The 27,745-nt window shown below is 39.7% G+C and overlaps 1 protein-coding gene across 1 annotated transcript in view; it reads right to left on the bottom strand.

The window, feature by feature from the left end:
* The window catches only part of LOC129091107 (rho GTPase-activating protein 44-like), a 69,364-nt gene that overhangs the window by 3,187 nt on the left and 38,432 nt on the right, over positions 1–27,745 (bottom strand). Inside the window, 23 exon segments of the mRNA XM_054598578.1 lie at positions 1,684–1,970; positions 1,972–2,066; positions 3,704–3,818; positions 4,830–4,893; positions 4,896–5,359; positions 6,115–6,220; positions 6,223–6,305; positions 7,956–7,973; positions 10,534–10,714; positions 10,797–10,888; positions 13,160–13,273; positions 15,823–15,903; positions 16,007–16,088; positions 18,146–18,257; positions 19,433–19,560; positions 20,759–20,840; positions 20,933–21,001; positions 21,192–21,309; positions 22,736–22,812; positions 23,691–23,802; positions 24,308–24,384; positions 25,385–25,504; positions 26,084–26,123. Of these exon segments, the coding sequence (XP_054454553.1) occupies positions 1,684–1,970; positions 1,972–2,066; positions 3,704–3,818; positions 4,830–4,893; positions 4,896–5,359; positions 6,115–6,220; positions 6,223–6,305; positions 7,956–7,973; positions 10,534–10,714; positions 10,797–10,888; positions 13,160–13,273; positions 15,823–15,903; positions 16,007–16,088; positions 18,146–18,257; positions 19,433–19,560; positions 20,759–20,840; positions 20,933–21,001; positions 21,192–21,309; positions 22,736–22,812; positions 23,691–23,802; positions 24,308–24,384; positions 25,385–25,504; positions 26,084–26,123 (2,717 nt within the window).

Raw genomic sequence — 27,745 nt, 5'->3', positions numbered from 1 at the left:
TACTATGCACCAAATTATAAAAAAAAATAGCATGTTGGTATGGAGTTTTGTAGCCGAAGACTTCAGACAGTCAAACTCAAATAGAAATTTAAAAGAAACCAGGACTGATATCTTAAGGATGCTACTTTAAACAGCTCTATTCAGAACTAATATTCGCTTAAATTTGTCCACCAGATGTTTTATGTGTGAAATCCGTGGATTGCAACTTAAATGATAAAGTGGCAATGAAATGAAGAATTGCTACATTGTCATCATCATCAGTATTATTGGTTCAGGGAATTTGTTGTAAATTGGTAAAAAAAAAAAAGTGGATATCGTGCATCCCTATTGCTTACGTCTGATTCAGACGCGATCAATCACTAATCAACTCTTTAAACACTGTCAAAACCCAAAATTCGATGCAAATTAAAAGGTATTTAGTTTGATGACTTCCACAGTGTAACACGTGTGATGAACAACTGCACAGACAGGAAGTGAGCTGACTGAGGAGGAGCAGTGGGCACAACACTGTGGAGTGGGAGGAGGAGGGTGGTGTGGGGTGAGAGGGGGGGGAGGGCAGTGACTGTCAAAGCCAGCTGGAGCAGGGCATTATGGGTGGGAATCCATAAAGGGCAGTGAGGGATCAAGGGTTGGAGGTTTTTCTGGCGTCCGCCCCGGTCGGTTTAGCCGATGTAAGCCATGCATCGCGTCATCAGCCACCATGCAAAGGCCGACAAAACGGGTTTAAGCTGGACTGAAAACAGCCGCCGTATGTCGGTTTATATTTATATATAAATATAATGTGAAGAAGTCAAATGCCTGGAGGGGTGTGAGGGGTGAGGGAGGTGAGGCTTTAGCACAGGAACTCCTGCTTACCCTAAAAGTCCCTCTCACACACAGAATCACACTGAACCTCTCGGCTCATACCGCTGTAAGTGAGACAATAAGAGCATCGACAAGAGCATCGACAATTAGACGAAAACATACTAACAACGTTGAGGTTAATAAATAAAATAAACAAGAGCATCAAGTCCAGAAATAAACAACATGAAATAAAAAGGTTTTATTCAATTTAAATGTATTTTTTTGGCACTTTGAGCGTGTGTCATATGTTGCCATTATATTAGAGAAAAGCCAATGGACGAAACAAGGCAATTCACACCAAAACAATCTAAACTGATAAAAAAAAGGCACTACAGTTAAGAGGAAAAATATGTCTGTATGTGTATATGTATTTTGGGGTGAACTCTCCCTTTAATCATCATTGAATGAATATCTGGAGGCCACCCTTCTCTTTATCTGACGTTTTATTTAGCATCACAGTTATTAACATTCTGTAAATGTGCTCTTTGCAAAACCAGCGCTTGTGTATAAAGTACTACATTTTGTTTCCTTGAAATTTTATATTTATACAATTATGGGAGGAAATTTATCTAAAACTACTCTTTTACCAAAAGTTTCTGGTAACTAAGTGATAAGAGTCTACTTTAGTTTTCTTGTAATAGCTGGTTTGACTAGTTGGACTGATGCCATATTATTTATGCAAAATTCAACATCAATATTAAAGTAATTAATGTCTTTAGATAAAGCAAACTTCTTTATGTGTAAATCTAATAAAGTAACGTAAAAGCACAAAGTGAAACTTAGATAAACTTCAGAGTTATACTTAAATACAACAGTTGTTATGCGTTTCATAAACCTTACCTGTGGACATGCTCTCCCCGGGGGACAATCCGTCCAGGAGTCCCGTCGAATGGTCCAGAGGTTGGGGACTGGTGCCGGGCGTGCTGGGGGGCTGAGGAGGAGGTAAGCTGGGCCTCTGCCGGGGCGGCTTGGGGGTCGGCCTGGCCTTGGTGAGGGTCCCAGCCAGCGAGGGCGGAGAGGAGAGGGACGGGGTGGTGGCCATCTGGATCTGGATCTGCCCCGGGGAGCCGATGGTGGCGTAACCCTGCGGGTAGCTGAAGCTGTACGGGGACGGGGTGCTGGGGGGTGGGAGACAGGCTGACCGGAGACGGCTGGCCAGTGGACTGGTCGGACATGGCTCCGGACTGGCAGTACGGGACTTTAGGGGGGATCGGGGCCAGCTTCTTGGCTGCAAAGAGACCAGAAAGAAATATATAAATGTTATAAAACTGAACTGATGTTTTACACTTGTTCTGCAAGAGGTAGACGAGCAATTTAATAATTAAGCCTTTATTAGTCCCACAATGGGGAAATTATTTCTCTGCATTTAACCCATCCCGGAGGAGCAGTGGGCTGCAATGAAGCGCCCGGGGAGCAACTTGGGGTTAGGTGTCTCGCTCAAGGACACCTCGGCATGTTGCCGGTAGAGGGGTTTGAACCACCAACCTTGTGGTTACGGGACAAGCGCTCTACCTCATGTGCCACAGCCGCCAGAGGATTAAAACTTATTTTGGTGATGAATGAATGTTTGTCTCTGTAGTGTAAATAACGGGATACTCCAGTGCTTCTATTGTACTTTAGTTAAATTGGGAGGTTTGCAAGAGGCAGATTCATTTTTAAAAAGCAAAGCAATATCCTGATTTTCACTTAATAGTATGAGTCAACCTGCAGGAGTCTTTCAACTCCCATAATGCCTTTCATTAGACCTTCCCTGCTTTTTCAAACTCTATGAACCTCGTTTCTAATGCAGGTTTTCTGTCAAAAACAAGTAGCCCAACCTGAGATAACTAAAACATTCTCAGACATAATGGAGCTTTTTTTCATAGGCTGAGTAACTCTAACCACGGTGAGTAAATTCGCCTGTTTAATGATCATTTTAATGATCATTATGAAAGGAAGGGATGGTTGCCTCCACTTCTCACTAATGAACTCTGCAGATCTTTGAATAAATTTACTTTTTCATCAAACATTAGAGTTTATAAATCTGTCCGAGCAGAGAAGAAAAGGGCACTTTCTTAACTCCTTTTTGCTAAAATATTTAAACAGTTTAAACATTAATGAAAACTGAATATTTAAGGACAGTAATGTTCTTATGATTATTGTGTTCTTCCATGAGAGGAATCAAAGAAGTAAAACACATTTTTACTGACAGATCTGACATGAGATGATCTCCTCTACAGTACGACTAAGAATTGGCTCATTTACGTTATTAAAAAAGAAATACATATATTAAACTGATTTTATTTGTACATAAGAGATAATAACTAAATTACACATTTATTAAATTGCTCTTAGTTTCCAGAAAAACAACCTTTTTTTATTATATCTGCTGAAATTCCCGTTAGATCCCGACAGCAATCAATGAATCAAATACTCTGACAAAAAACTGTGGCTGTCGCAGGACTGAAGGGACGGGCTGTCAGTGTTGATGTTTGGCAAGGTCTTATTACAGTCCTGAGACAGCTACAGATATCCGATTCTTCTTCTTTGTCAGAGCATTTGATTTATTAATGGCTCATGGGATGCAATGAGAATTTTAACAAAAATATCAAAAATGCTTTTTGAAGAAGATTACCTACCCTACCTTTAATGTGAAAGCATTCTATTCAGACTTTTTACATAAATGTTGCAGGTATCTGGGGTTTATTAAAACTTGAGACGTGGTAAATTGGCAGCATGTTTAGAATTAGAAGGTGCATCTTTCTGGGACTTTTGAAAAGACATTTTAACAGATAGATGAAGCCAGCAAAGGTTTTAAAAAAAAAAACACTCAAAAGTCAATGACTGAGAGGGATTAGAGAATAACATGAAATCAGAAAACGTCTTTACCTCTCCTCATGGTGTGAGGGCTGTGGTCAGACTGTCCACTAGAGGACATCGACCCCTGGAGTCCCTTCTGTCCGATCACTGGAGACAACTCCTTGTTCTTCAGAGTACTGAGGACAGAGCGAAGGAGACACACACACACACACACACACACACACACACACACACACACACACACACACACACACACACACACACACACACACACACACACACACACACACACACACACACACACACACACACACACACACAGGAATGACAAGCGGCCTCATGCATCTCTCTTCTCTCTAATAACATGTCAACCGTGTTTCCATAAATCTCTTGGCAAAGAAAAAAGAAAAAAAGCACCCATAGTTCAATGTCAAATCACCAGAGTGACCACTGTTTGCAGGCGAACATGAAGTCTATACTGCCGTGCAGCAGAAGCAGTCTAAAAATCCTGAATAAACCCTAATGGCTTAATGGATTTTCCTTACTTTTAGGGCGCAGTGCAGCCATAATGCCAATGAAGGTCGGAACATAACCAGTTTATACTCTGACCGACTCTCTGCAGATGAAGCATGAATGGATGGTTGAAGCTGCTGTGATATAAAGACGGGTGAGGCGAAGCACACAAGCATCTTTGTGGCTCGATATCAAACATAACAAAGCCATTAAATGCTTCACTTCCACATTCGTAGTGTTGTTTCTGTTCATTTTCAAGGTCTGATGTTGCTGTCTACCACTCGGGGCTGACTGGGCCCACTGGTATGACTCATTAACGCCCACTTTTCTGTTTTTTTTCCTCTTTATAATGGCATGCACTGAAAGCTTTGAATTTTCTTTGTTGCCTGGCAACGGCCTCCTGAATATCCTGGCAACGTGGAAAGTTATGGATCGCATTCATGGCAATTATATTAAAAAAGATGGATCTGATAATGGCGTTCCTAAAGAGAACGGATTGACGGATACATAATAAATAAGAACAAAGAAGAGGGGGTTGTGGGGGTGGGGGGGGGGCGCATCTTAATCTCCCCCATCCCTCTTTTTCTCCTCACCCATCCCTGTCTCATCTCCTTACGTTTGTGTGTGAGTTGTGTTGGAAGTACGGGCGAGTTAGGCAGCGTTCTTGTATTTACCTAGTCAGCTTGGCTCCTCTCTCCCGGCTACAGGCACAGGTGGCCCATGGAGGGGGAGCAGATAGGGGGTGTTGGGGGGTTTGGGGGAGCCAAGGAAGAGGTCGTGGCGAGTGAGAACGAGCGGGGGTTTGATGTAAAGGGTGGAGCCATTCGTTTCGGGCTGGGCCGCATGCGAGGCGTCGGACAGGGAGGCCTGCTTGGGCAGGTGCAGGGAATTGGGTTTGGGGTTGGAGTTGATGTCAAGCGGCTGAGGGGAGGGGCAGAGGGAGTGGGGGAGTGGGGGGGGACTGTGGCCACAGCGGCGGGAGGGAGGGGACGGGCCGGGGGGCACGGAGTCAGGGTTGGGGGCGACGGGGCGCATAACCGGAGGTGCTCGGGCGTAGTAATGGTGGTGAGGGAGCGAGAAGGAGGAGCAAGAGGAGGAGGAGGAAGAGGAGGAGGAAGAGGGGTAAGGGGGAGGCGGCCTCTCCTCCTCGGGGGAGGGGTAGGCGTAACAGGAGTCCGGCCAATTGGAGGACGCATCATCCGAGCTGCAATGATAAACATGTCAATGTTTCCTTTGGGGGGACAGAGCTGGAGGTGAAGGAGGAAGTCATTAAAATCTGGGAGGTTAAGAGCAGTGGGATTTATTTATTTATTTCAGTTTTTAGTTGGGAGGAATATTAATTATCGTGTAAGGAGGGAGAAGTTAGAGCTCCAGTGGGGGAGACAGCACAGAGGGAATAAAGAAGAGGTGCTCTATGGTTTTTCAAATCACAGAAATGAAATAAAACAGAAAAGTCACCTCATCCATTGCAGGGCCTTGCGACAATGGACGGATATGCTGTTAATGATGCTTGGACTAATGACAAAAAAACAAAACAGATATAATTCATGCACGTGCAGCAAAAAACTACTGAACTATGGAATAACTGTTTTCCAACATTACGTAAAAACCTAAAGAGAAGTTGACATGATATACAGTTATTAATTCACCACACATTCAAGGATGATCAAAATAAACAAAAAATAAAGAAACTTAAAGAGCAGTCACAGAGTTTGACACGTCATGCTTCATCAGAGGTGAGACACGGGGGGGTGATGGTGAGCGTTTTTCGTGAGGGGGGGGGGACAGAAAGAAAAACGTGGAGCAGACGGCGCTGTTCTGGTGTCAGTTTGCAGGGCGCAGCAGTAGCAGCACACGTGGGCGGGGAAAGGGGTGCAGCAGCAGGTGAGAGGTGTGTGAGGTGGGGGGAAACAGGAGGACTGGGAGAGAGGGGGGGGGGGGGGGGCACGACAGCCTTACCTGGCTCGGTCGCTGTTAGTGGGAGGAGGGGTGGGGGAGGGGGAGGCGGAGAAATCCCCCGGCTGCTCTGGGACGAGAGCGTCGGTGGGCGGGGTGGGGGGTGCACGCTCGGTGGCGTGGAGGAGCATTTACGCGTGGAAGACGAGCCCCTGCGCGACACCCAAGTAGTGTCCATCACCCTGACACCCATGCTGCAGTGGGACAGAGATGCACAGCCAATCAGATCAAGGGAGGGGGGCGTGTGTGTGTGTGTGTGTGTGTGGTTCATGTGGGGTCGTCAAGGCTGCGAGAACCTGTCTGTCATCTGAACCTTCATTAAGAGGCCTGACCCTGGATCAGCCTCTAGGGTCACAGACTTGTATGGGCGTACTTATGATCCTGAGCATGCAGGAACAGAGAACAACATTCTATCTGCACATTGTCTCACTCAAATGTATAATTATCTCCAATCTCCTGCAAAGATGACGATGCATGAGGGAGGTGAGAAGTAAAGTCTTTTGATAACTGCAACACGAGAGCAGTTTAGATGAAATGAACACGATGAAGACGTTATGGTCCGTTAAATAAAATAGTAGTTTGGCTTTTTCATGTCAAAAATTGTATGAGAAGATTGACACCAATCTCATGTCTGTCCACTCAAAATTAAACTCGCAGCAAGTTAGCTTAGCTTAGCATAAAGACTGGAAACAGAGGGAAACAGCTAGCCTGGCTCTGTCCAAAGGGAATTAAATCCAAATACCAGCAATGAATCAACACAATATATCACTTGTTTGATCCCGATACAAAAACAGACATGTAGAAAACAAGTCTTATTTATTATTACTATAAAAATGAGAGGTGGGAAATATTTTCTTCCAGCTCTAGCACCCCTTAACTCTGAACTCTATATTATAAGACTGATCAGATATTTGCTTGAATGCAGGTTCTCTGTGATCACTAGCAGCAGACGTCAACCTTTACAACCCAATACATTCCCACATCTGGAAATTATATACAATAAAATATAAACGAAAGTGAGAGCGGTTCCTTGTTGCCAAGAACGCCCATAGGCTCATAGAGAGCTGCAGGAATTAGTCCTAAAACCAGGAAATGAGTCAGCATTATTTCCCTTCCTGTTGCCTCGTCTCTAAGGCAAAGTGTTTTCTGAATGTGTTTCTGGTTAGAAGTCTCTGAAATAAAGTCTGAGGTTATTTACTGAAACAATCCAAAATCCAATGGAAGAATCTCATTGGAATTTTGTCAAGTGAACCAGTTTGGTGCTAACTTCCCGTTTGGCTACAAAATAACGTCATACTTGCGGCTCTCTATTGCCATAATATGTTTTATAAGTGAGCTATAGAGGTGCAGATTTTTTACTTTAGGACAGAGCCAGGCTAGCTGTTTCCACTTGCTTCCAGTCTTTATGCTAAGCTACGCTAACTGGCTGCAGCTTCATAATAAACATACTATGTTACTACTTATTCCAAGTTTTTGTTTAATTACAGTAAAGACAGGAACAAACTTAATTATAACTAAGGCTAAACAACAAGTAGCTATTGTTCTCACAGGCCGAACAAGTGTATCCAGTGCCAGAGAAGATGCTACTTATGTAAACACAGAGAGAAAGACCTGCTTTGTCCATCTCTCCCCCATTTGTCACCCTTCTCTGTCGTAGGCATTGAACTAAAGGAGTCCAAGTGTGTCACTTCAGACAGACCTGACTGGAAGCGTTAAACACACACACACGACAAATGGCTGACACTTCCTGTCAACGTGCAGCTGAGACGGACAGATGATGGATAGACCGATGAGAGGATGACTCTAGTGGGAGTGTGTGTGTGGGGGGGTGATCTATACTGTACCTTTGTATCTTCCTAATGCTGCAAAGTTAAAGACAGAGACAAGCACAGTGAGGACAGAGAGTAAGGATTATGGAGGCCAGACTCCCCCCCCCCACAGGCTCATTAACAGCATTGTTATCAAAGCAGCAGAGGAACTTTTTTTTTAAGACGAGAGCCAAGATGGAGGAGCGGGGGGGCTGCAGGAGACGAGAGTCCCGCTGAGATCTGCTCTCCCTGAAGTGCTTCAGCCACGTCAAAACCCAGAGAGAGAGTTTAGTTTTCCATTTAGCGCTAATTAGGTCAAAGTTTCCCTAATGGATACGAGAAAATCCCCCTTAAAAAAATAAAGAAAAATGTGAGAGAGTATCTCACCACTGCAGTGGTACAACGGCAATAGTATGGCAAAAAGTATGCGTACAACATTCTCTTCATGTTCTTTTTGGTCTTTGGCTTTTGTCCATGGTTTGAATGAAAGGACCTTGAAAGGATTTTGGCAACCGTTTGGGGAAGACCATCTCTTGTCTCAGCAATATAATTCCCCCTTGTGCACAAAGCCAGGTCCATAAAATAATCATGAAAAATAATGCTGAAAGCCGCACGACTTGAGTTTCAACACGTTCTTAGATGCAACATGTGAAAGGCCTCTTAGACTGAGTCAGGCTAGCTTATTCCCCCTGTTTCAAGTCTTTATGCTAAGCTAAGATAACCTCCTTGGGGTTTTAACGCAAGAAAGAGAGTTGAAGGTTTAAAGTCATCATCTAATTACCTTATTTATTAGTGAACTAAAGATGTTGCCATTTATCTCTGTGCAGGTTTTTATCTGCCTTGTGTGTCCAAAGATTTTACCAATAAATAATTCTCACCGGCCAGATTAATGTAGAAGCAGTGTGTGTCCTTCAACCCGTCCTTCTCAGTAGAGAGAATGAAGGGAAATTATGTCATTTTTATTCCTCACACAAAGGCGCAAAGATCCCCTGAAGGCTGCAGATTTTAGTGTCTGAACATCAATTATCTTTTTTTAAAAAGGGGATGTGCACTAAGTAGAAATTTAAAAAACAATTTCACAAGAGCTAAATCTAAAAATCTTTTGTACATAAAAAACAGATGTGTCTTTCGAAAGGCAGCCTCAATGTGCTGAGACCTGCTGGTTCTGTGTTTCTTTTGAAAGCTGACTTCTATTGATCAGTTCCAACACACACACACACACACACACACACACACACACACACACACACACACACACACACACGCACACACACGCACACACGCACACACGCACACATGCACACATGCACACACGCTGGGTCCAGGTTTAATTAGCTAGACTACTTGTGGTCTCTGGGCTGCAGGGCTTAGTGTAGCCGCAGGGCCCTTATAAGACCAAGGGTGTATTAAAGCATTAAAGAAAGAGACAGAGACAGACAGAAAAGAGAAAAAAAGCCTTTGACTGGGTTTCAGATAATCCTCCTCCACAGCTTGAGGTTTGCCTGATTCCTCATTTCACAGACTAAATGTCATCTTTCTCCTTTCTCACTCTCTTACCCCTCTCACTGGGCTGCAGATAAAGATAAAGAAAGCATCCCTTTCTGTCTACCTCATAGTGAAACTGAGCATGAGGTCACCTCTCACATAACGCTTGTGTAATCAAATGGGGAATTCTTCTCACTCTTACTTCAAAAGTCAGACACTGTCAAAAAGGCAGTTGTGTGGAAACTTTACGTGCCTCAAAGTGGACTGGTCAGGAAAAAAATGATGAAGCTAAGTTGTCAGTTAGGATCCACCCTGAATGAAGTTGTAATGAAACCAGAGATGTAGAGAAGACGGCTGATTGAGTAACTCAACGTGCAAAATTATCTTTTAAAACCGACCAACATCATATGTGTAATTCATGGCACGATTCAAAAGGGATGGAATAGTTGTTTGTCTCTCGCCTATCACTACTGCACATATACAGTACATATTTAAAAAATGGAAGACCTCTCTATGAGTACTGTAATAAACATAGACTGTACATAACAAGTGGACGTAGTCGTCGTGACGTCACTCATTAGTTTTGTGGATTGTGGTTTAGAAGCTTCGAATTTAGCTATTTGGCCGTCGCCATCTTGGCTTTTTGCAACCAGTGAACAGGAGGTGACCATATTTGGACTGAGGAGGAGTGATATAGAGACGCTGTATACGTCTCTAGTAGGGACCTGTCAATCAGTGTGTAGCCACGCCCTAAAGCATACCCTGCTTTATGGTCTATTTGACTCGAAATGGACCATCATTTACTAAATGAACATCATGCTGTATTGAAGAAGACTTGAAACTAGAGATTGAGACCATAAACTCATGTTTACAATGTTTACTGAGGGAATAAATCAAGAGAGAAGTAGAGTAATTTTCTCATAGACTTCTATACAAGCAGAGGAGTCGCCCCCTGCTGGTCAGTAGAGAGATTGCAGCTTTAAGACAGGAAGCATTGGCTTCACGTTTCAGAACTGGAGGTTGCCGCCTGGTAATAAAGGACAATTTTCAAGATTTTTGCGTATAATCCCTAAAAACTACAGCTAAATGTGTAGAGAATGTGATCCCAGCAGAGATTAAGCGTTCTTACCCGTCCTTCTTGTAGAACTCCAGCATCATGTTGTCCGTGGCGACGCTGAGCGGCCGGCGACTCTGGTCGTTCTGCCTCCGCTCCATCTGCTCCATGTCCGGTGACGGCATGGAGCTGTAGTTGGAGTTGTGGTTGGTGTGGACCGGGCTCCCGTAGTTCCCTGTGACGTTGAACTCGATTTCTAAAGAAAGGAAGAATTTTGTGTGAAGAAATCAATTCTCTTTACCAATAAAAATCAATTTCCTCGTGTCATCCCTCCTTACCTCCGGGGAAGAACCAGTCGGCGTGCTGGATGATGGGCTCAATGATGCCGACGATCTGCAGCGAAACTGTGGTCATCATCTCTGTGATGTTGCTGCAGAGGAAAGACAGGGAGACTTTTTTATGGTGAAAGTAGAGCATCGTAGAAGGATTCACACTCAGGCGGTGATTAGCACATTTTCATGATATTGCAGAAGCATTAAAAAGGAGAACCATTGTGGAAATGTTGGCCGTTAAAATACTAATTAAAAGTTAGAGGGGAGTAAAGAGTTAGATTTACACAGAGATTTAAGGAGGTGTCCTTCACCCTTTATTGACTGCTTACTCGTCATCTTCATGTGTGAACTTTATGATAAAAGATGTGCCTATTGGCCATTTTTGTTATTAGCACTGATGGCTCCAAGCAGCACCATGAATATTAGCAGAAATTCAGATTCTCCACGAGAAGCCCAGAGGATACAGAGTCTTCCTCTATGAAGTACAGATCCTCACAGTGACATATTTTAAGGATGAATGTATTCTGAAAAAATGTGGAGAGGCACAGTTCAGAGAGCCTTGGACTTCTTCTTCTTGGCTTTTCCTTACAAATTATCTCTCCTGCCTTTCAAACTTGTTGTCATAGTGCACCTACAGATAAATCAAATTGTCTTCTGAATAACACAAAATAATAAACAGTGCAATACATAAATGTAAAACATTTAAATACACATGTATAGCATTTAACATTTACAGTATACCCAACATAAAAAACTGTCTTTTTCACGTATAAAATTACCATATAAAGTAGTATTAAACTAACTCTGCTAGGCTGAACAAAGGAAACCCAGAGGTTCATACATGACACGACAAAGAAATGCATTTTTATTTCCCCTCAAATTAACCACCAGAAATGAATACAAGCTCCTACTGTGTGACCATGATTCATTTTACATTCTAATGGATGTCCCGTAGTTTCAAAAGACAACATATTTATAAGGTTGGATTTAGGGGAAATGTTTGTAAAGTGATGCACAAGACATCTAGAATATTTAAATTTCATTGAATCGTGCAGCCATTAAAAAACATGGCATCCTGGATTAAGATATTGCACTCTGAACAGCTGATAAACAATATATTATGATACTTATTATATATAACCTTTATTAAATCAGGTCATTTCATTATAAAGATCTCTGAGTACAGAAGACAGAAATAAACATAAATATAACGAGACAAACAAAAGCACAGAACAATCACAGAAACACTAAAGATTTAAATGTTTAAAACCGTGCTTATTCATACAAGTTTTTAAATCCTCTGTAATTCATTCTATTTATAAGGTGCAATGTTATGGAAGGCAGTTTTTTCCTGAGTTCAGTATTGTCCCGAGGGGGAGCTGGAGTTAAACAGGCCCGAGATCTGATTTGATGAGCAGTGGTTTTAAATTTGAGAAGAGGGGATTAGACACTGAGGCAGCTTCTGATACTATAATTGGATGGTAATGGATGATTGTTAACAACCTTAGAGCGAGTTTAAAGGGGATGGATTATGAAAAACTCACTTTATCAGTTTTTCTGCACATACATTTGTGTATCTGGAGTGTCTACCAACCCACAAACTATGATATAGGACAAACCAGTCAGTTTTTTGGGGGCGGCTTATATCAGAAAACATGTGATTCAAAAAGGCAATCAGATGTGAAACCCCTTCCTCTGTCAAATTCAGGTTCATTAGAATATACTGCTCCTCATCTGTGTATCTCAACTCACGACTTCAGATCTACTTCTGCAAAGATGCACCATATTTTTCTCACAAGCCAATCAGAGCAGAGTGGGCTTTTTCAGGAAGTGGGCTCTTAAAGAGACAGGCACCAAAACGGAGCGTTTCAGACAGACGGTGAATACAGGTATATTCATACAGACAATATGAGAAATGTTTTTTTAATCATTAAAGCATGTAAATATGTTCTAGTAGAAACCATAAATACCAGGCATGTACCTGAAAATGAGCATAATATGTCACCTTTAAGGGGGAATTAAGAAAGGAAACCTTGACGTTTACAGGTAGAATCTAATCATGCACTTGTCTATTATATATATATATATATGAAGAAGTATTGTAGAATAGGGAGCTGTTACATAAGGGCCAATGATTGATTGTAATAATAGCAAGAATCTAACCTGTACTTATTTCAAGCAGCTTAAAGAATTTAAACATTATAACTTTGAGTTGCTATTCATAACAGAAGAAGGATTGAATTTTGAAAAGAAATCCCCTGAAAATTAATAAGCCGTCTGATGCCCCACTTAAAGTTGTAATTGATATTGTTAATGTTGTTCAATAAAAGACAGTTAACTACTGTGACTGTGCATCTCTGCCGTCTCACCCTTCGTTGTGCATCCACAGCAGGTTCGGTCCGAGGACGATAGCGATGTTTCCAGGCGTCATCTTGTTCAGATCCTGGTATTCGGTCAGTTTGGAGAGGAATTTGATCAAATACCTGTAAATACAAACACACAAAAAAAGGTTAAAATACAATTCATTTAGCTTTTGTCAAAGCAACTTATGAGAAATAATATTTTTTTAGGAAGAAGAAAAACATTATTTATTTGTGATTTTTTTGGCTACACTTTATACTGTAAATGGGCGGCTGTGGCGTAGTGGAGAGCAAGGTAGTTCTCCAATCAGAGGGTCGGTGGTTCGATACCCGGCTTCGGCAGTCGATGTGTCCTTGGGCAAGACACTTAACCCCAAGTTGCTCCCGAAGGCTTGCCATCGGTGTGGACTGGATGTTGCATGAATGTTAGTTAGAGTCTGATGGTGGCACCTTGGATGGTAGCCTGTCATCAGTGTGTGAATGGGTGAATGATATGTAATATACTACTGATTGTAAGTCGCTTTGGATAAAAGCGTCTGCTAAATGACTGTAATGTAATGTAATGTAATGTAAATAAAATTGACTTGATCATATAAAATTAAATGAACCGAATTTTTGTCGCAAATCCATCAGTTTTTTAAATGGTTTGTTTAACTTTAGACAAAGTCAAGTTTATTTGAAAAATACAAAATCACCACATTATGAGATATAATAGTAGAGGTGGGCCAAACCACAATATTTAGTAATACAAGGCCAGAATCGCAGAAATCAATACTGATATGTTTTATTTATAATAATAATATATATAAGTGGCTAATGTTCTTTCATGTTGCTTTCAACTGTTAATTATTTTCTTACATACATGATACATTTACAGGAAGATTTTTAAAGGCAAATACAAAAAGATAAATTGAATGTGCATACATGAAAAAAAAAATGTTTTCTTTTAAATTCAAACTTTGCAATCATTTATTTGTTTTAAAAAATGTTATCCATTCCATTGATGCTTGAATTGATTTTCAAACAACACATGTGTATCTGAAGTATCGATATTTCCGTATCGATCCGCACAACCCTACTGCATAGTTTTCACTGGAAAGCTGTGAGATATGAAACTAAAAGTGCGCATGTGCAAAAGGCTTAACATTTCTGCATGAATTTAACATCATGTGGAGTACAGTAGCTCTTGATAATGGGCCAAATGTTAAGCCACATTCCCACAGAAATTCTTCCTTCTCATGTTTTCAGTAGTAGTAATATATATATATGTGAAATGAGACATGTAAAGTGAGAAACATGGGAAATAACAGAACAATACTGAGCTGTAATCTAGGTCATGTTTCCCACCATCTTTAAGTTTAAATAAGGCAGAGATTTAGAAAGAAAAGGTGTTTCCTTCATGAAGCAAACTGAGCCTGTTATTACTTCACTCTATCATCACTCTTCAGTCTCTTCGTGGGTTTTTCTGAGACAAAAAAGGGCCAGTGTGTTTCTGTGATAGCAGCTGAGCTGATGACTCATCCTGAGCTGAACTACAGTTGAATGAACATCAGGCAGCTCATCGCAGCGAGCGGCGATCATCTGGACAGGTCTGACAGGTCTTCTCGGGGGGACGGCTGTCTAAAAATACGCCCTGTTTGTGCGATTCGATCATGACACTGACAAGTGCTGCAGTATATCCGCTCTCAATTTCCCTCCCCTTTCTTTTCTCTTTCTTCCTCTTCCTCCTCATCGCGGGCTTTTGATCATGAGATAAGACCTTCGGCAAATATCCGCGGCTCGACTTAATCCAGCAGCAAATACAGAAACACCTCAGCTTTTAGTACTCTTTCTCGGCACCGTTTCGTGGTTTTGGGCCGTCGCCATCTTGGTTTTTGCAACCAGTGAACAGGAAATGACCATATCTGGACTGAGGTAGAGTGACGTAGAGACGCTGTGTACGTCTCTGGTCAATCACTGTGTAGCCCCGCCCTAAAGCATACCCTGCTTTATGGTCTATTTGACTCTAAATGGACCATAATTTATTAAATGAACATCATGCTGTATTGAAGAAGACTTGAAACTAGAGGTTGAGACCATAAACTCATGTTTACAATGTTTATTGAGGGAATAGATCAAGAGAGAAGTAGAGTCATTTTCTCATAGACTTCTATACAACCAGAGGAGTCGCCCCCTGATGGACAGCAGAGAGAATGCAAATTCAAGACACTTCAGTATTGACATAACCTTTCAGACCTTGAAATTTCCGACTGGATTAGAAGCAAAGAAGCGAGAAATGAGAAGGCAAAGTTTAGGGCAGTAACCCGATGAAGTGGAAACATCATCAGTCGTCATTTGGAAACTATCCTGACCATGACTGATGTGTTAGCAGAAGTACTTAAAGTTTAGAAAACACACCACCTCATCTGATTTCATGCTACTTTAAGTAATCTGTCTTGTTGCAGTAAGAAATGTCCTTGTAGCTACAATTTTTCAGTTTAACCTTGTTTTTTTCAATTTGAAAAGTGTCTTAATTCACCCAGAATTCATGTCATATCAGTCCTGCTGACAGCTTTGTGCAACAGATGAATTTAGACGTCTATCTGTAGTCTGACTAATCATTTCAGACGGCTGACTTCCAACAGAGGGAAGGAGAGCACCACAAGGAGGGAAACGTGGAAACAGTGACTCACTTAAAGTTGTTGTTGTTGGCTGAGGGGAGTTTCTCACAAGCGTTCAGCAGAGCCTGAAGCCTCTTATCTTGATCTTGAATGCTGCAGGACGACAGAGAAAGAGTTTGAACATTACAGATTAAGTTCAACACATCATCATCATCACTGATCTGACGACAGCATGGGGAAATGAAACGATACGGACTTGGAGGCCTGGATCCAGTCGTTGTAGAGCTCGTATGTCATCAGCGGCTCGGGGAGTTCACGCAGGTAGGACTTCAAAGCTCCTTGAAGGAACAAAATAATGAGATTAAAGCATGTATGCATGTTTATATCTGAGCAAACAACAATGCATTTATAATGAAGATGTGCCTTCATGAACTTATAGTGTCTCAGATATGTCACCAAAGAGGAGGAGGCTTTGATATTTAGAACAAAAAATATTTTCTAGTGCTGAGGAGGAAAGATTAATTGGCTTTTTCTTCTTCTTGTTCTTCTTCTTGTTTTTCTTCTTCTTCTTCTTCTTCTTCTTCTTCTTCTTCTTCTTCTTCTTCTTCTTCTTCTTCTTCTTCTTCTTCTTCTTCTTCTTCTTCTTCTTCTTCTTCTTCTTCTTCTTCTTCTTCTTCTTCTTCTTCTTCTTCTTCTTGTGTACTTTTTGTTGTCCTTCTTCTTCTAGTCTTCTTCTTCTTCTTCTTGTTCTTCTAGTTCTTCTTTTTGTTCTTCTTGTTCTAGTCTTCTTTTTTTACATTACCCAGCTCTAGTTTGTTACATTTAAAAAGAAAAATCCAGCTGCGTCTAATTGATGCTGATGGAAGATGAAGCTCTGCAAATGCTCCCCCACCATCATGACCACAACTCCCAGTGGGACGGGGGCACAAATTAGATTTGCTGTTGGAGCTAACCCAGTTTAATATGAGATCATTAGAGAGGCCTCTCTCTTTGTCCACATGCTCCAGTGAACACAGCTAAATGATTTCATGTTTAATAAAAGGGACAAAATGTTCCTGATGGGTAAATATCCAGATTTTGTGGTTTACAATGAGTTTGACAGATTTTCCAATCTCGTTTTGAATTGCTTGTTTTTCGCCTGATGAACGCCACCTGTTGCTGAATTACTATTAGCATTATTGATAACCCTAAAATTGCCATAAAAGGCAACCTGTTCCAGAATGTTTGTGGTTTGTTTATTTGATTAAATCCAAAGAGGAAGTAAGAAGAAAACAACTTGTATTTTTGTTTTGTCCTCGCTGTCACCAGGAGACTACTTCTCTGGGAGACAGACCTTCAGTTAGTGGTTAGTTCTAGCATCCAGGTTCGTAGCGGGCTGGTGGAGCACTGAGTCAAACCCAGGCGGCTACCTCCGTTCTGAAGAGTGAAGCCAATGCTGAAGTGTCTTAAAACCTGCATTCTCTCTACTAAACAAACTTTCAAAGTGTACAGCTCCGGTTAGTGTTAAACACTCGGGCGACAGCACATGAAAAGATTATAAAATAACGTGTTATTCTGACTGTCTCTCAGAGTTTCATCAGTTTGATTGAATGTTTCGATTATTGACCTGCTATTAGTTCGTTTTTGTTTTAATTAACTGCTGACTTAAAAATGTAGATCATTTGTCGTAGAGGAGGAATGCTGCCCCCTGTTTGTTTGAAATTAATCTATAAAAATGTTCTCAACTTTTCTATATAAAATATTCATAGCTTGTTATTTTGGAGGTATAAGGTTTTCATCTGACAGCAGCAATCAGCTCCAGTGAAGACGAGTAGCATCCTCACAAAAGATCAATAACAGCATCATAAAAGCTTCTCTTTCTTTTGAAGTCTATTGTGTTTTTTGGTGCAGGAGATGAAAAATCTGTCTGACACTAATCCCAGTTATATTTGGAATTTATCTCCAGACATTTTCGGGGTAGTTTATTCAATATCTCTAAAAAAAAACAAAGAACTATAACAGAAGCAAAAACAGACAAAGACATTTTGTCTTTTCTTGCTGTGAACTGAATCCTAATCAGGTCTTAAAGCAGAGGTCTACAAATGGCAGCTGCAGAAACAGTCATGTGTGCAGGAGAAATAATCATAAAAAACAAAATATTAGGGATTTCTCTGATGAGGAAAACATCATTTAGCAGCTTAATTATGTTGTTTGTGTGGAAGTGAAGTCGGCGGAGCAGATGTGTGAGCCTGAAATTAAGATTCCTAACGAGCAACTGAACCGGTGCCAAGTCATAAATCTACTGCTGTACGGCCAGTTTCTCATTCTAGATGATGGTTATAAGGTCCAGCAACAGATGGGTGCAGCTAGGAGACGGGTGGAGATGGGTGGAGGTGGAGGGTGGGGTGGGGTTTACCCGCGATGGCGTGAGGGTCTGCAGAGTACTCCTGAACGTCCAACACGCCGCAGTCCAAAGAGGCCTTCAGCTTCTTCAGTTTGGAGGCCGAAGGAGCGATTCTGAACAAACCCTGAGACACAAAACACGACGAGACGAGTTTTAACAGCCAATAAAACAGTCAAAACATGAAATCAAAGAGGGTCTTTACTAATTAATAGGTACTTGTACTTGAGTATTTCCAATTTATGCTACTTCTACTCCTCCTCCACTACATCTCACAGGTAAATATTGTACTTTTTACTCCACTACATCTCAGAGGTAAATATTCTACTTTTTACATTTGTCTGACAGCTTAAGTTCCTTTTCAAATGATAGCTTTTCATCCCCTTCTTGTCTAGTTAAAACCATGTATCTCCAGATGTGTTGATGTTCAATATATAATGTAGTAGCTGCAGTATTTAATATTACACCAGTCTGAAAAAGGGACAATTCTGCATAATGAGCAGTTCATTTGATAATATTTTTTTCTACTTTAGCAAAATGCTAAAAAGCATTGCTTGAATATTACTTGTACAATATATTTATGTAGTTTTTATATATATAAAAAGCGTCACACGTATACAAATCTTTACATATTCACATTGTTTCAAGGTCTTTTTCCAACAGGGATGTTGATTTACATCATATTTGCAAAACTTTTTGGACATTAGGCTCAACGGCTAATGAACGATCAGATGAGTCAGCAGCAGACTGTTTGTGTGTCCTTTAAAAGCAGGAATCGATTTATTTCAAATGTCAAAGTGAGCTCTAAAAACACTTTGAATTAATGTGATTAATGAACTTAAACAAATCTTTCTCTGCAGCATATCTCAAAACATTATCTATAATGTTCAACAAACATCACATTAAGCCTAATGACTGTAGCATGTAAATTAAGTTATTCATAATGATATATTTGTCTTTTAATCTCATAAAGATTTGCTTAGGGAAAACATTTACTGTAGCCTCAATGTGTCTCCATTAAACAATCATTACATTCTGAGCAATTAAAGCTGCACAGCTCACTGACTTGATTACATTATATAATTACATGCATCACATATTAATTAAAACAGTCGAGGATTGTTTGTTTCTTTGAGGAAACCAAACTGAAGCTTGGACCTCGTTAGATTTCTGCAAAGTTTCCCTCACCAGTAGATGTTTTTGTGTGTGTGTGTGTGTGTGTGTGTGTGTGTGTGTGTGTGTGTGTGTGTGTGTGTGTGTGTGTGTGTCCTGTTAAAGACAGATGCAGTGTGTGTGTTTCACCTCCTCCTGCATGCCGCACTCCAGCAGCATGGTGACACAGGCCTCGATGGGGAAGGCAATATCTCTCCCGCTGAGCGCTAAGTGCTCCTCTAATGGCTTCCCGTAGCACGGCTTCTCCACCCAGGTCTCTGTTAAACACACAACACACACACACACACACACACACACACACACACACACACACACACACACACACACACACACACACACACACACACACACACACACACACACACACACACACACACACACACACACACACACACACACACAAAACATGCATGAAATACAGTAGCAGCAACAGATGCCTAACGTTTATCTCCAAAATAAACAGGAAATGTATTTCCTGGAGGAACTTAAAGGGCCCAAAAACTATTTTCTTATTCAGCTTAACGTCCTGAACAACAAACTGTTAGAGATTTTGTGTTGTTTTTTATTTTCATCAAGTTACTTTTTTTCAGTCTTTATCATCAAAAAAGGGGTTGGAAAATTTTGATTTAACACATTTCTACAGACAAATCAGAGAGTTGGTTAACTAATTATTAATAAATAACAACTTATTAACTTATAAGTTATTATAACTGATATTACTTATATGACACAGATATTGCATAAACTGTATATCTTTTTTTTTTTAGTATATATATATATATATATATATATATATATATATATATATATAAAAGAGAAATTATAACAACAATAATACTACTACCACTTATAATAAGAAAACTAAAAATTAAAATAATAAGAATACGAATAATAAGACATGAATAATAAGATGGCAATATTAATAATAAGACAGTAATATAAATAAGAATCATAATAATAAAAAATTTGTTTCGCCACTTTCATTAAAAAAGACTGCACAAAGTGCTTTACAATAAAGGAAAAAAGATGGGAAATGAAACACTTTAAAATAAAAAAAAAGACTAAATTCTATTCTTTCCTTCAATGTTACACTTTTATATAATTTGTTCTACTTTATTGCAATTTGTATTGTTTTATTCTTTTCTAATTTAAATAATTAATATGGGTATATATGTTAGTAGCGTGTAGGGAGCTACAACTGCATTTCCCTGTGCAAGCCTGTGTTGTGTCATGACAATAAAACCTTTTCATTGTTTGATCCTTTTGTCACAAATATGTAAGGTTACTTTGCTTTAACTTAAAAAAATAAATAATTGCCTGACAAGCAAACTGGCTGACAAAATATGTAATATAATAATTATACTAATAATAATACTGCAGCTTTAGCAGAGTCTGAGCATGAAGTTCAAGAAGGAAAAAACGACAGCATAATTGAGACTGTTGGTCTGAACTCACCCTGATGAGCTTTGATCTGGGGCAACACGCTCTGAAGCAGCTCTAATGACTTCCTGTGGTATTCTGCCTGGACTTCTATCAGCTATAGGAGAGATCAGAGAGTCTGTGACGGACCGGCAGAACATTTATGTTTCTTCACCGCAGACAAAGTCACAGGAGGAACGTTGTACTTACTGTCTGGAAGTAGCTTGCATAGTCAATTTCTTTGGCCACAAAACTGTACATGTCTGCTGATAACTGATCCTGGAGAAGAAAGAAAACAAAAAACTTTAACAACAAAATAAAAGGTAATAAAAACTAAATGTGTTGAACAGACTTTTTTCAAGCAGACATTTTGAAATTTTGAATTACACTGATGATGGAAGCAAGCACTTGATTTATAGCATAATGGGAATAACCAGTTAATTGATTGAGAATAAAGGTGATCACTGACTCTGCAGATCTCCATGCGGTTGGCTGCCTCCTCCATCTCCTCCCTGAGGTGGTCGGCCTTTGCTCCTGATGGCTGCAGGTTACTGGAGAGTCCTGAAGACTTGGTGGACTGATAATACCTGAGGACAAAACATTAACATGGTTTATTCAATATGCTGAATCAATATTATCGTTAACTGAAGAAGTATTTAAATCCTTTATACAACAAGTACTAATAACTGCCTGTGAAAATACCATTACTGATCAGTAAAATGTTCAGACAGTGTTTTCTAAAAACACAAACAGCCTGTTTTCAGCTTTGTGACGATGCATTTTCCAGCTGACTCAAGAGGGATTTTAAAGAGTTTATTTATCTGAAGAAGAAGGAGGATTTTCTCAACACATAAAGGAAACACTTCATCCTTCAGTTCATCACAAACATTCAAAATCAACACATCTGGAGATACAAGGTTTGACCCATCTGAGAAATACAATATCTACCTCTGAGATGTAGAGGAGTAAAAAGTACTCATTCTGACACTTGACTATCTATAAAAATATAAATATCCTCTTTCTTTGAACTCATCTTCCTCTCCAATTCAAACCTTGTCTTCCCTCTCTGTCTGGCTCTCTGGCTGAGTCTCTGGGTGGAGATAATGTGCCGCTCTGCCAGAGGAGATTTGGGTCACTAAAAAAAATGAAACCCGACTGACTGAACTGCAGTGAAGGAAAAACACATTTCTGTCTGTGTCACAGCTCAGAGTTGTTTCACTGGGACGATGGTGAATCAGCACAAAGACATGACAGAGAGAGGTGATTGGAGGTTTCAGACGTCAGATAACAGCTTCTGATTGGACGGGAGAGAAATCTGCACTGATGTGATGATTCACGAGGTTTTCACACCTAAAGCTTAGAAATAAGAAACTATTCAACACTAAAAAATGGTGAAAGTTTGGCAGTTTTGAAGCCAGAAAGACCATTATTTTCATCTTTAATTATCAAACCATAATTTAATTAAAGGTGCCCTGTGGAGTTTGTACTAACACTTTTATAATAAAGCCCACAAGATCGATTAAATAACCAGTGGTTATTAAATGTATCGACATTTCATGACCAATGGTTCTTTAATGTAGATATAGTGGAAGAAAACTAGACTATGGGGAACAAGAGAGTAATAATGTGGCATTTAAGAGGGAAAGAAATAATGAATTATACAATATAAATGCAAATTTCTCCGCTGCAGGACTAATAAAGGATTATCTTATCTTATAAGTGTTTTTGCAAAAATTCAAATACAAAACCGAACGTTGATAACACTGATATTCTGCATAAAATATAAAGTAATTATTGTGTATCATAATTAACAGTCACAATATGTCTTTGTGCTTTTGGAAAATCTTTTAAATCTTTTATGTAATTGAAGATATAAAATATATGGGTCATGTAACAAGAATGACATCAGTACTGGTAAAGCAAAATGAGATAATCAGACATAAGTAAAGTTTTCACTCTGCAGACATTCACGGACATTTAAACAAATTCTCTTTCTTGTAGTAACAGACTCACCGTGTGCGTGCTGAGTCCATGTCCAGGACCAGCTTCGCTAAATGTTTCCTCTGTTTCTGGATGTTTGGGATCTCCACCTGAGAGGACGGAGCAGAGAGACGATCATTGTTTGTCGGTGTGAAACAGAGGAAACACACTCAGTATTGTCAGAGGCTTTGCACTTGATTCTTCGTCTCATGAAGATTAGTTTACCGGCTAATTTATTCATGAAGGTGAAGCTCTGTGTTCGTGTTTTTCAACAGATCACAGTGCAGGTTTGTTTGACAGGTTTCAGGAAACATTTAAGGGCTTAAATCAACTGTTTTTCTATTATTTAACCTCATGATATTGTCAGTCAACCTTTATCTGCATTGATTTATTTGTCTTTATTTGACTTATGTTAATAAGTTCTGTATTTTTTCTAAGGTATCTCCAAATAAGTAGCTGCATAAAGAGTCTGGGGGTTATATTAAATAAAAAGGTAGCTTCAATCTTTTATGAAATTACTCTGTATGGTAGAGACAACTACAGGTGAAAATAGTAAAAAAAAACTAATAGATATCACCTCAAAACTTCAACAGTTTATTACTGACATTAAGACAATTATTTTTTGTATAACAAGTTTTCTGATATTTTATGTTTAAATATGGAAATAAGGGTTTTTTAACTGTAACTTTTGAAACTGAAACCAGACAAAATAAATAAAAAAAACCCATCTTAATGTGTATTTTGGATGTTTTTTTTCCCCACTAGCAAAATATTCCGAAATCTCAAAATGAACTATCGCATTTAAAATTATGTTTTTGCATTGGGGGTCTTGCATTTAGGTAATTTATGGAAAATGTGGACAGAGATCTGAATACAAACATAGAGGAGGATATATGGGAATCATTTTTTTTTTTATAGAAACAGAATAAAAATACACAGTTATTATTATACACGAGTTAAACAAAAAAAATGATTTAGTTTTCCGTACCTCTGCGAGGTCGTACAGAGGCTCGACGACGTCCCTCTCGATGGTGAGCTCGAACAACATGAGCTCGGTGGCCAGTTTGTCCTGCGTGTCGCCGCAGAGCTTCAGCATCTTCCTGCAACAGAAAAAAACAGGAAACATCAGAGTCACAGTCAGACCCAACAGAGAGCTCACGTCAATATTCTCTAAAAATAAACTAGTAATAAGCAGTGATGCATTTATGAGTTAATGCAGCAAGGTGAAGTAACACTGAGTCACTCTCTACAGCCATGAATACAGTTTAACATCAACAAATAAAACACCTTTAATTCTGTATTTTTCTCTCTTTCAGTTACTGTGTTATTGTGTTTGGAAAGAGGCTTTCCTGCTTGAATAACAGGTTAAATTGAGAAAAAAACCAGAAGCATTTTAAAATATAAGTAAAGGTTTGTCCTCATCTGGTTGTTTTCTACATTTTAATTTGAAATCAGCTCTAGATGATAAAAACCTTCCTTTTCCATGTCGCTGCTTTAAGAGAGAAAATGCTGCAAATGTTACAGACGATCAATAAATTGTGTGTGTGTGTGTGTGTGTGTGTGTGTGTGTGTGTGTGTGTGTGTGTGTGTGTGAGTTCGACTCACCCGAGTAGAGACTCGTCCCCGAGCACTGCCGCCCCCTCCACCATACATTGTGCTAGTGTTGTCAGAGGAAGCTTCTTCTGCACAAATAGCACAAAAAAAAAAAACCACACAAACAAACAAACAATCGATGAATCAGTCTGCAGAATGTGTCATTACACCTTGAAAAAAACAAGTGAAATGAACCGCACACATCAATACGAACACACAAAGACACAAACTCTGAAGGGAAAATCCATCTCAAACTGTTCGATATCATCAATTTGTTTGTTGTTAATTGTGATAAAGGAGATACTTTGAAATAAAGATTATATAATAACATTTATATAATTAAAGTTACTATGAGAAACTTTTATTTTGTGTTGATTTTGGCTGTCATTGTGGATAAAAGTGGTAGTGTTTCCGAGCACCAGAGTCCCTTTATAAAAACCTCCTGGTGGACTGGTCTCTGCCGGATCTGGGTCTGTCCACGGTGGACTGGTCTCTGCTGGAGTCTGATCGGCTGTGGCGTAGTGGAGAGCAAGGTAGTTCTCCAATCAGCGGGTCGGTGGTTCGATACCCGGCTTCGGCAGTCGATGTGTCCTTGGGCAAGACACTTAACCCCAAGTTGCTCCCGAAGGCTTGCTTGTTGCATGAATGTTAGTTAGAGTCTGATGGTGGCACCTTGCATGGTAGCCTGTCATCAGTGTGTGAATGGGTGAATGATATGTAATATACTACTGACTGTAAGTCGCTTTGGATAAAAGCGTCTGCTAAATGACTGTAATGTAATGTAATGATCTGAAGGAGTTTCTGGTGAACCTTCATGATTTCATCTGATTTCACCAGAATCCGACCCGGTGGCTCCGATGACGAGCTTTAAGAACAACTATATAGAAACAGACGATCTTCTCTCTGATGGTCTCGTTTACTGATGGAGGTCACATAGAGGATCAGGACTAAACTGAGACTGATTCAGAACCAGTTAACAGTTCCTCACAGTAACTTTAAGCTTCTCGTTCTCACTTTTTCCTCTGCTCCCACCTAGAATAAACACTTTCTTATCATAATTATTTAATGTTTTTCGGGTTTGATCCTCACCGAAGGCGACCTGACGGACTTCTTGTCCACGTCCACGCCCTGCTGGCCCTGCAGACAGGCGGTCAGCTTCTTGTGTGTGCTGTGTGAAACCTGCTTCACCAGCTCCAGACGTTTCTCCACCTGACGCAGCGAGAAAGAAAAGACATGAGACACGATAAAAAAACATGCACAGATTGAGTCCTTTACAGACATGCACATTCAGCGAAAGCCAGCTTCTTCTCAGGCGGGTGACACCTGTACGACACCGTTACCTGTCGCCCCTAAATGCCTCTCATTTCATTATTTAAACCGACTCAGTGGAACCGATGTGGCGGCATTAATCAGATCAATTACAGCGCTGCGCCTCGAGTCAATCAGCGGGGACGTTCTGCCTTTTGTCTCTCAAAGAGGTTCAATTTCAGCGCTCATTAACGGCGCCTGAAGGCATCACGGAAAGCCATTTGTAAAAAGTAATTTAATGCACACTGAGTACTTTGCACGGATGATGATGTTTTTATCTGTGAGAGGCAGCAAAGCAACACACACACACACACACACACACACACACACACACACACACACACACACACACACACACACACACACACACACACACACACACACACACACACACACACACACACACACACACACACACACACACACAATAATAAAGGAATATAACACACACACACACACACACACTTCATTGACTAGTACCTGTAGTAGGTCTTCACTTAATACTTCTGTTTTTTCAGCTCTGGAAGAGAAGAGAAGAAGAGAAAGGAGGCTGTTAGTTTGGATAAATCAGATAACTGGGCAACAAACACACAAATCATTTCCTGAAATTCTGCACACATTAATTATTTTGCAGCTGTAGCCTGGAGCTAAAATATTTACTTTCATCAGTTTCATGCTAATAAAGAGGGAAATTATGAACCCTCTCTGGTTGGAAATCTGACAGAAAACACTGTTTGAACACAAAGTAGAGATCGACAAATGACTCCGTTAATCTCTTTGTATAGGTGACACCAAATTCAAGTCTATATTTTTTCTATTTTTACTTCATTAATTGCTTTTTAAAAATTGATTCTTTGATAAGTTGACGAATCACTCATTTTGGTCTTAGTCCACTGAGATTTCTTTAGTTGATTAGTCTTTCTTTTGCTTTTTCATGCAGAATAAACTTATTTCCAAGAAATGAATGACCAAAAATCCGGCAAACACAAGATTTGAAGTGATTCTTTTGAATAATTCTTTCAGAAGAAACTCTGTCGATTAAATCAAAATAATCAATAAGTTGACAAAATCGTGTTAGTCAACTGAACTGAATAAGTAAATAAATAGATAGAAAAAATACATTAAAAACAGTAGGGAAAGACTAAATGCAGGAAACTCAAATAATATTTGTAAGTTTACCCTGTTTCACTGTACAGGTGACAACTTAACACTGAAATAATACCACTGGAGTTCACAATATACAATAGAGAGAGACAAATAAAATACGTTAAGAGATTAAATTCAGGAGAGACTTTCCTAAATCTGCACTAATGGTTCTCATGTAACGTTTGAATTTAAAGCAACAAGTGTTTCATAATGTTTAAATCCTCAGCAGTCAACACTTTACAGCCTCCACAGGCAAACAATTAAAGATAAGAGAGCAGTTAAACGCTCCACATGAGAGATAATCTCACTGCACACAACAGCTATAAATACAATCATACAATAACTGTACCATAAAGAAATTAACTTGATTAAGCATGATGAAGCTGTGGTTCTAAATTGGATGAAAATATGAGAAAAGCTTGTTGATTAATTCCCAGACAAAGTAATTACACAGTTTCATTAAAATCTTAACAGAAGATATTCAGTTTATTATCACATATGACACAGAAAAGCATCAAATCTGCACATTTAAGAAGCTGTAACAAGAAATGTTTCATGTTTTTATAACTAAAATAATAAATGAACTATCAGAATAGCTGCAGATTAATTTACCGTTGATTGACTAAGTGATTAATCAACTAATCGTTGCAGCTTTAATCCTTTCCACTTCAGATTCCTCACTCACAGTTAGTAACCATTACAGTAGATTGTTCCTGCTCACAAAAGTAGAGCAGGTTAAACAATGAACAATTGAGACACTCAGAGAAACACCTGCACCTGTGAACGCCGTAAATGAAGCTCTGCAGAGCAAAAACCAGAATCATTAAAACTAGAAGCATGAAGATGCAGCTACAGAAGCATCTTAAGATTCTCTTCACTGCTGTATCGTCTTCTAAGATGTTTGGTTTCATGCTTTACAACATACTGTACTTTGCAGTCGCAGACACAGAAATCCGTTTTAAGCACTGATTTGAGAGATAAACAGGAGGAAACAAA

This window comes from Anoplopoma fimbria, chromosome 5 (genome assembly GCF_027596085.1).
Source record: "Anoplopoma fimbria isolate UVic2021 breed Golden Eagle Sablefish chromosome 5, Afim_UVic_2022, whole genome shotgun sequence".
NCBI classification, from domain to species: Eukaryota; Metazoa; Chordata; class Actinopteri; order Perciformes; family Anoplopomatidae; genus Anoplopoma; species Anoplopoma fimbria.
This window is presented reverse-complemented; position numbering and strand designations above follow the sequence as displayed.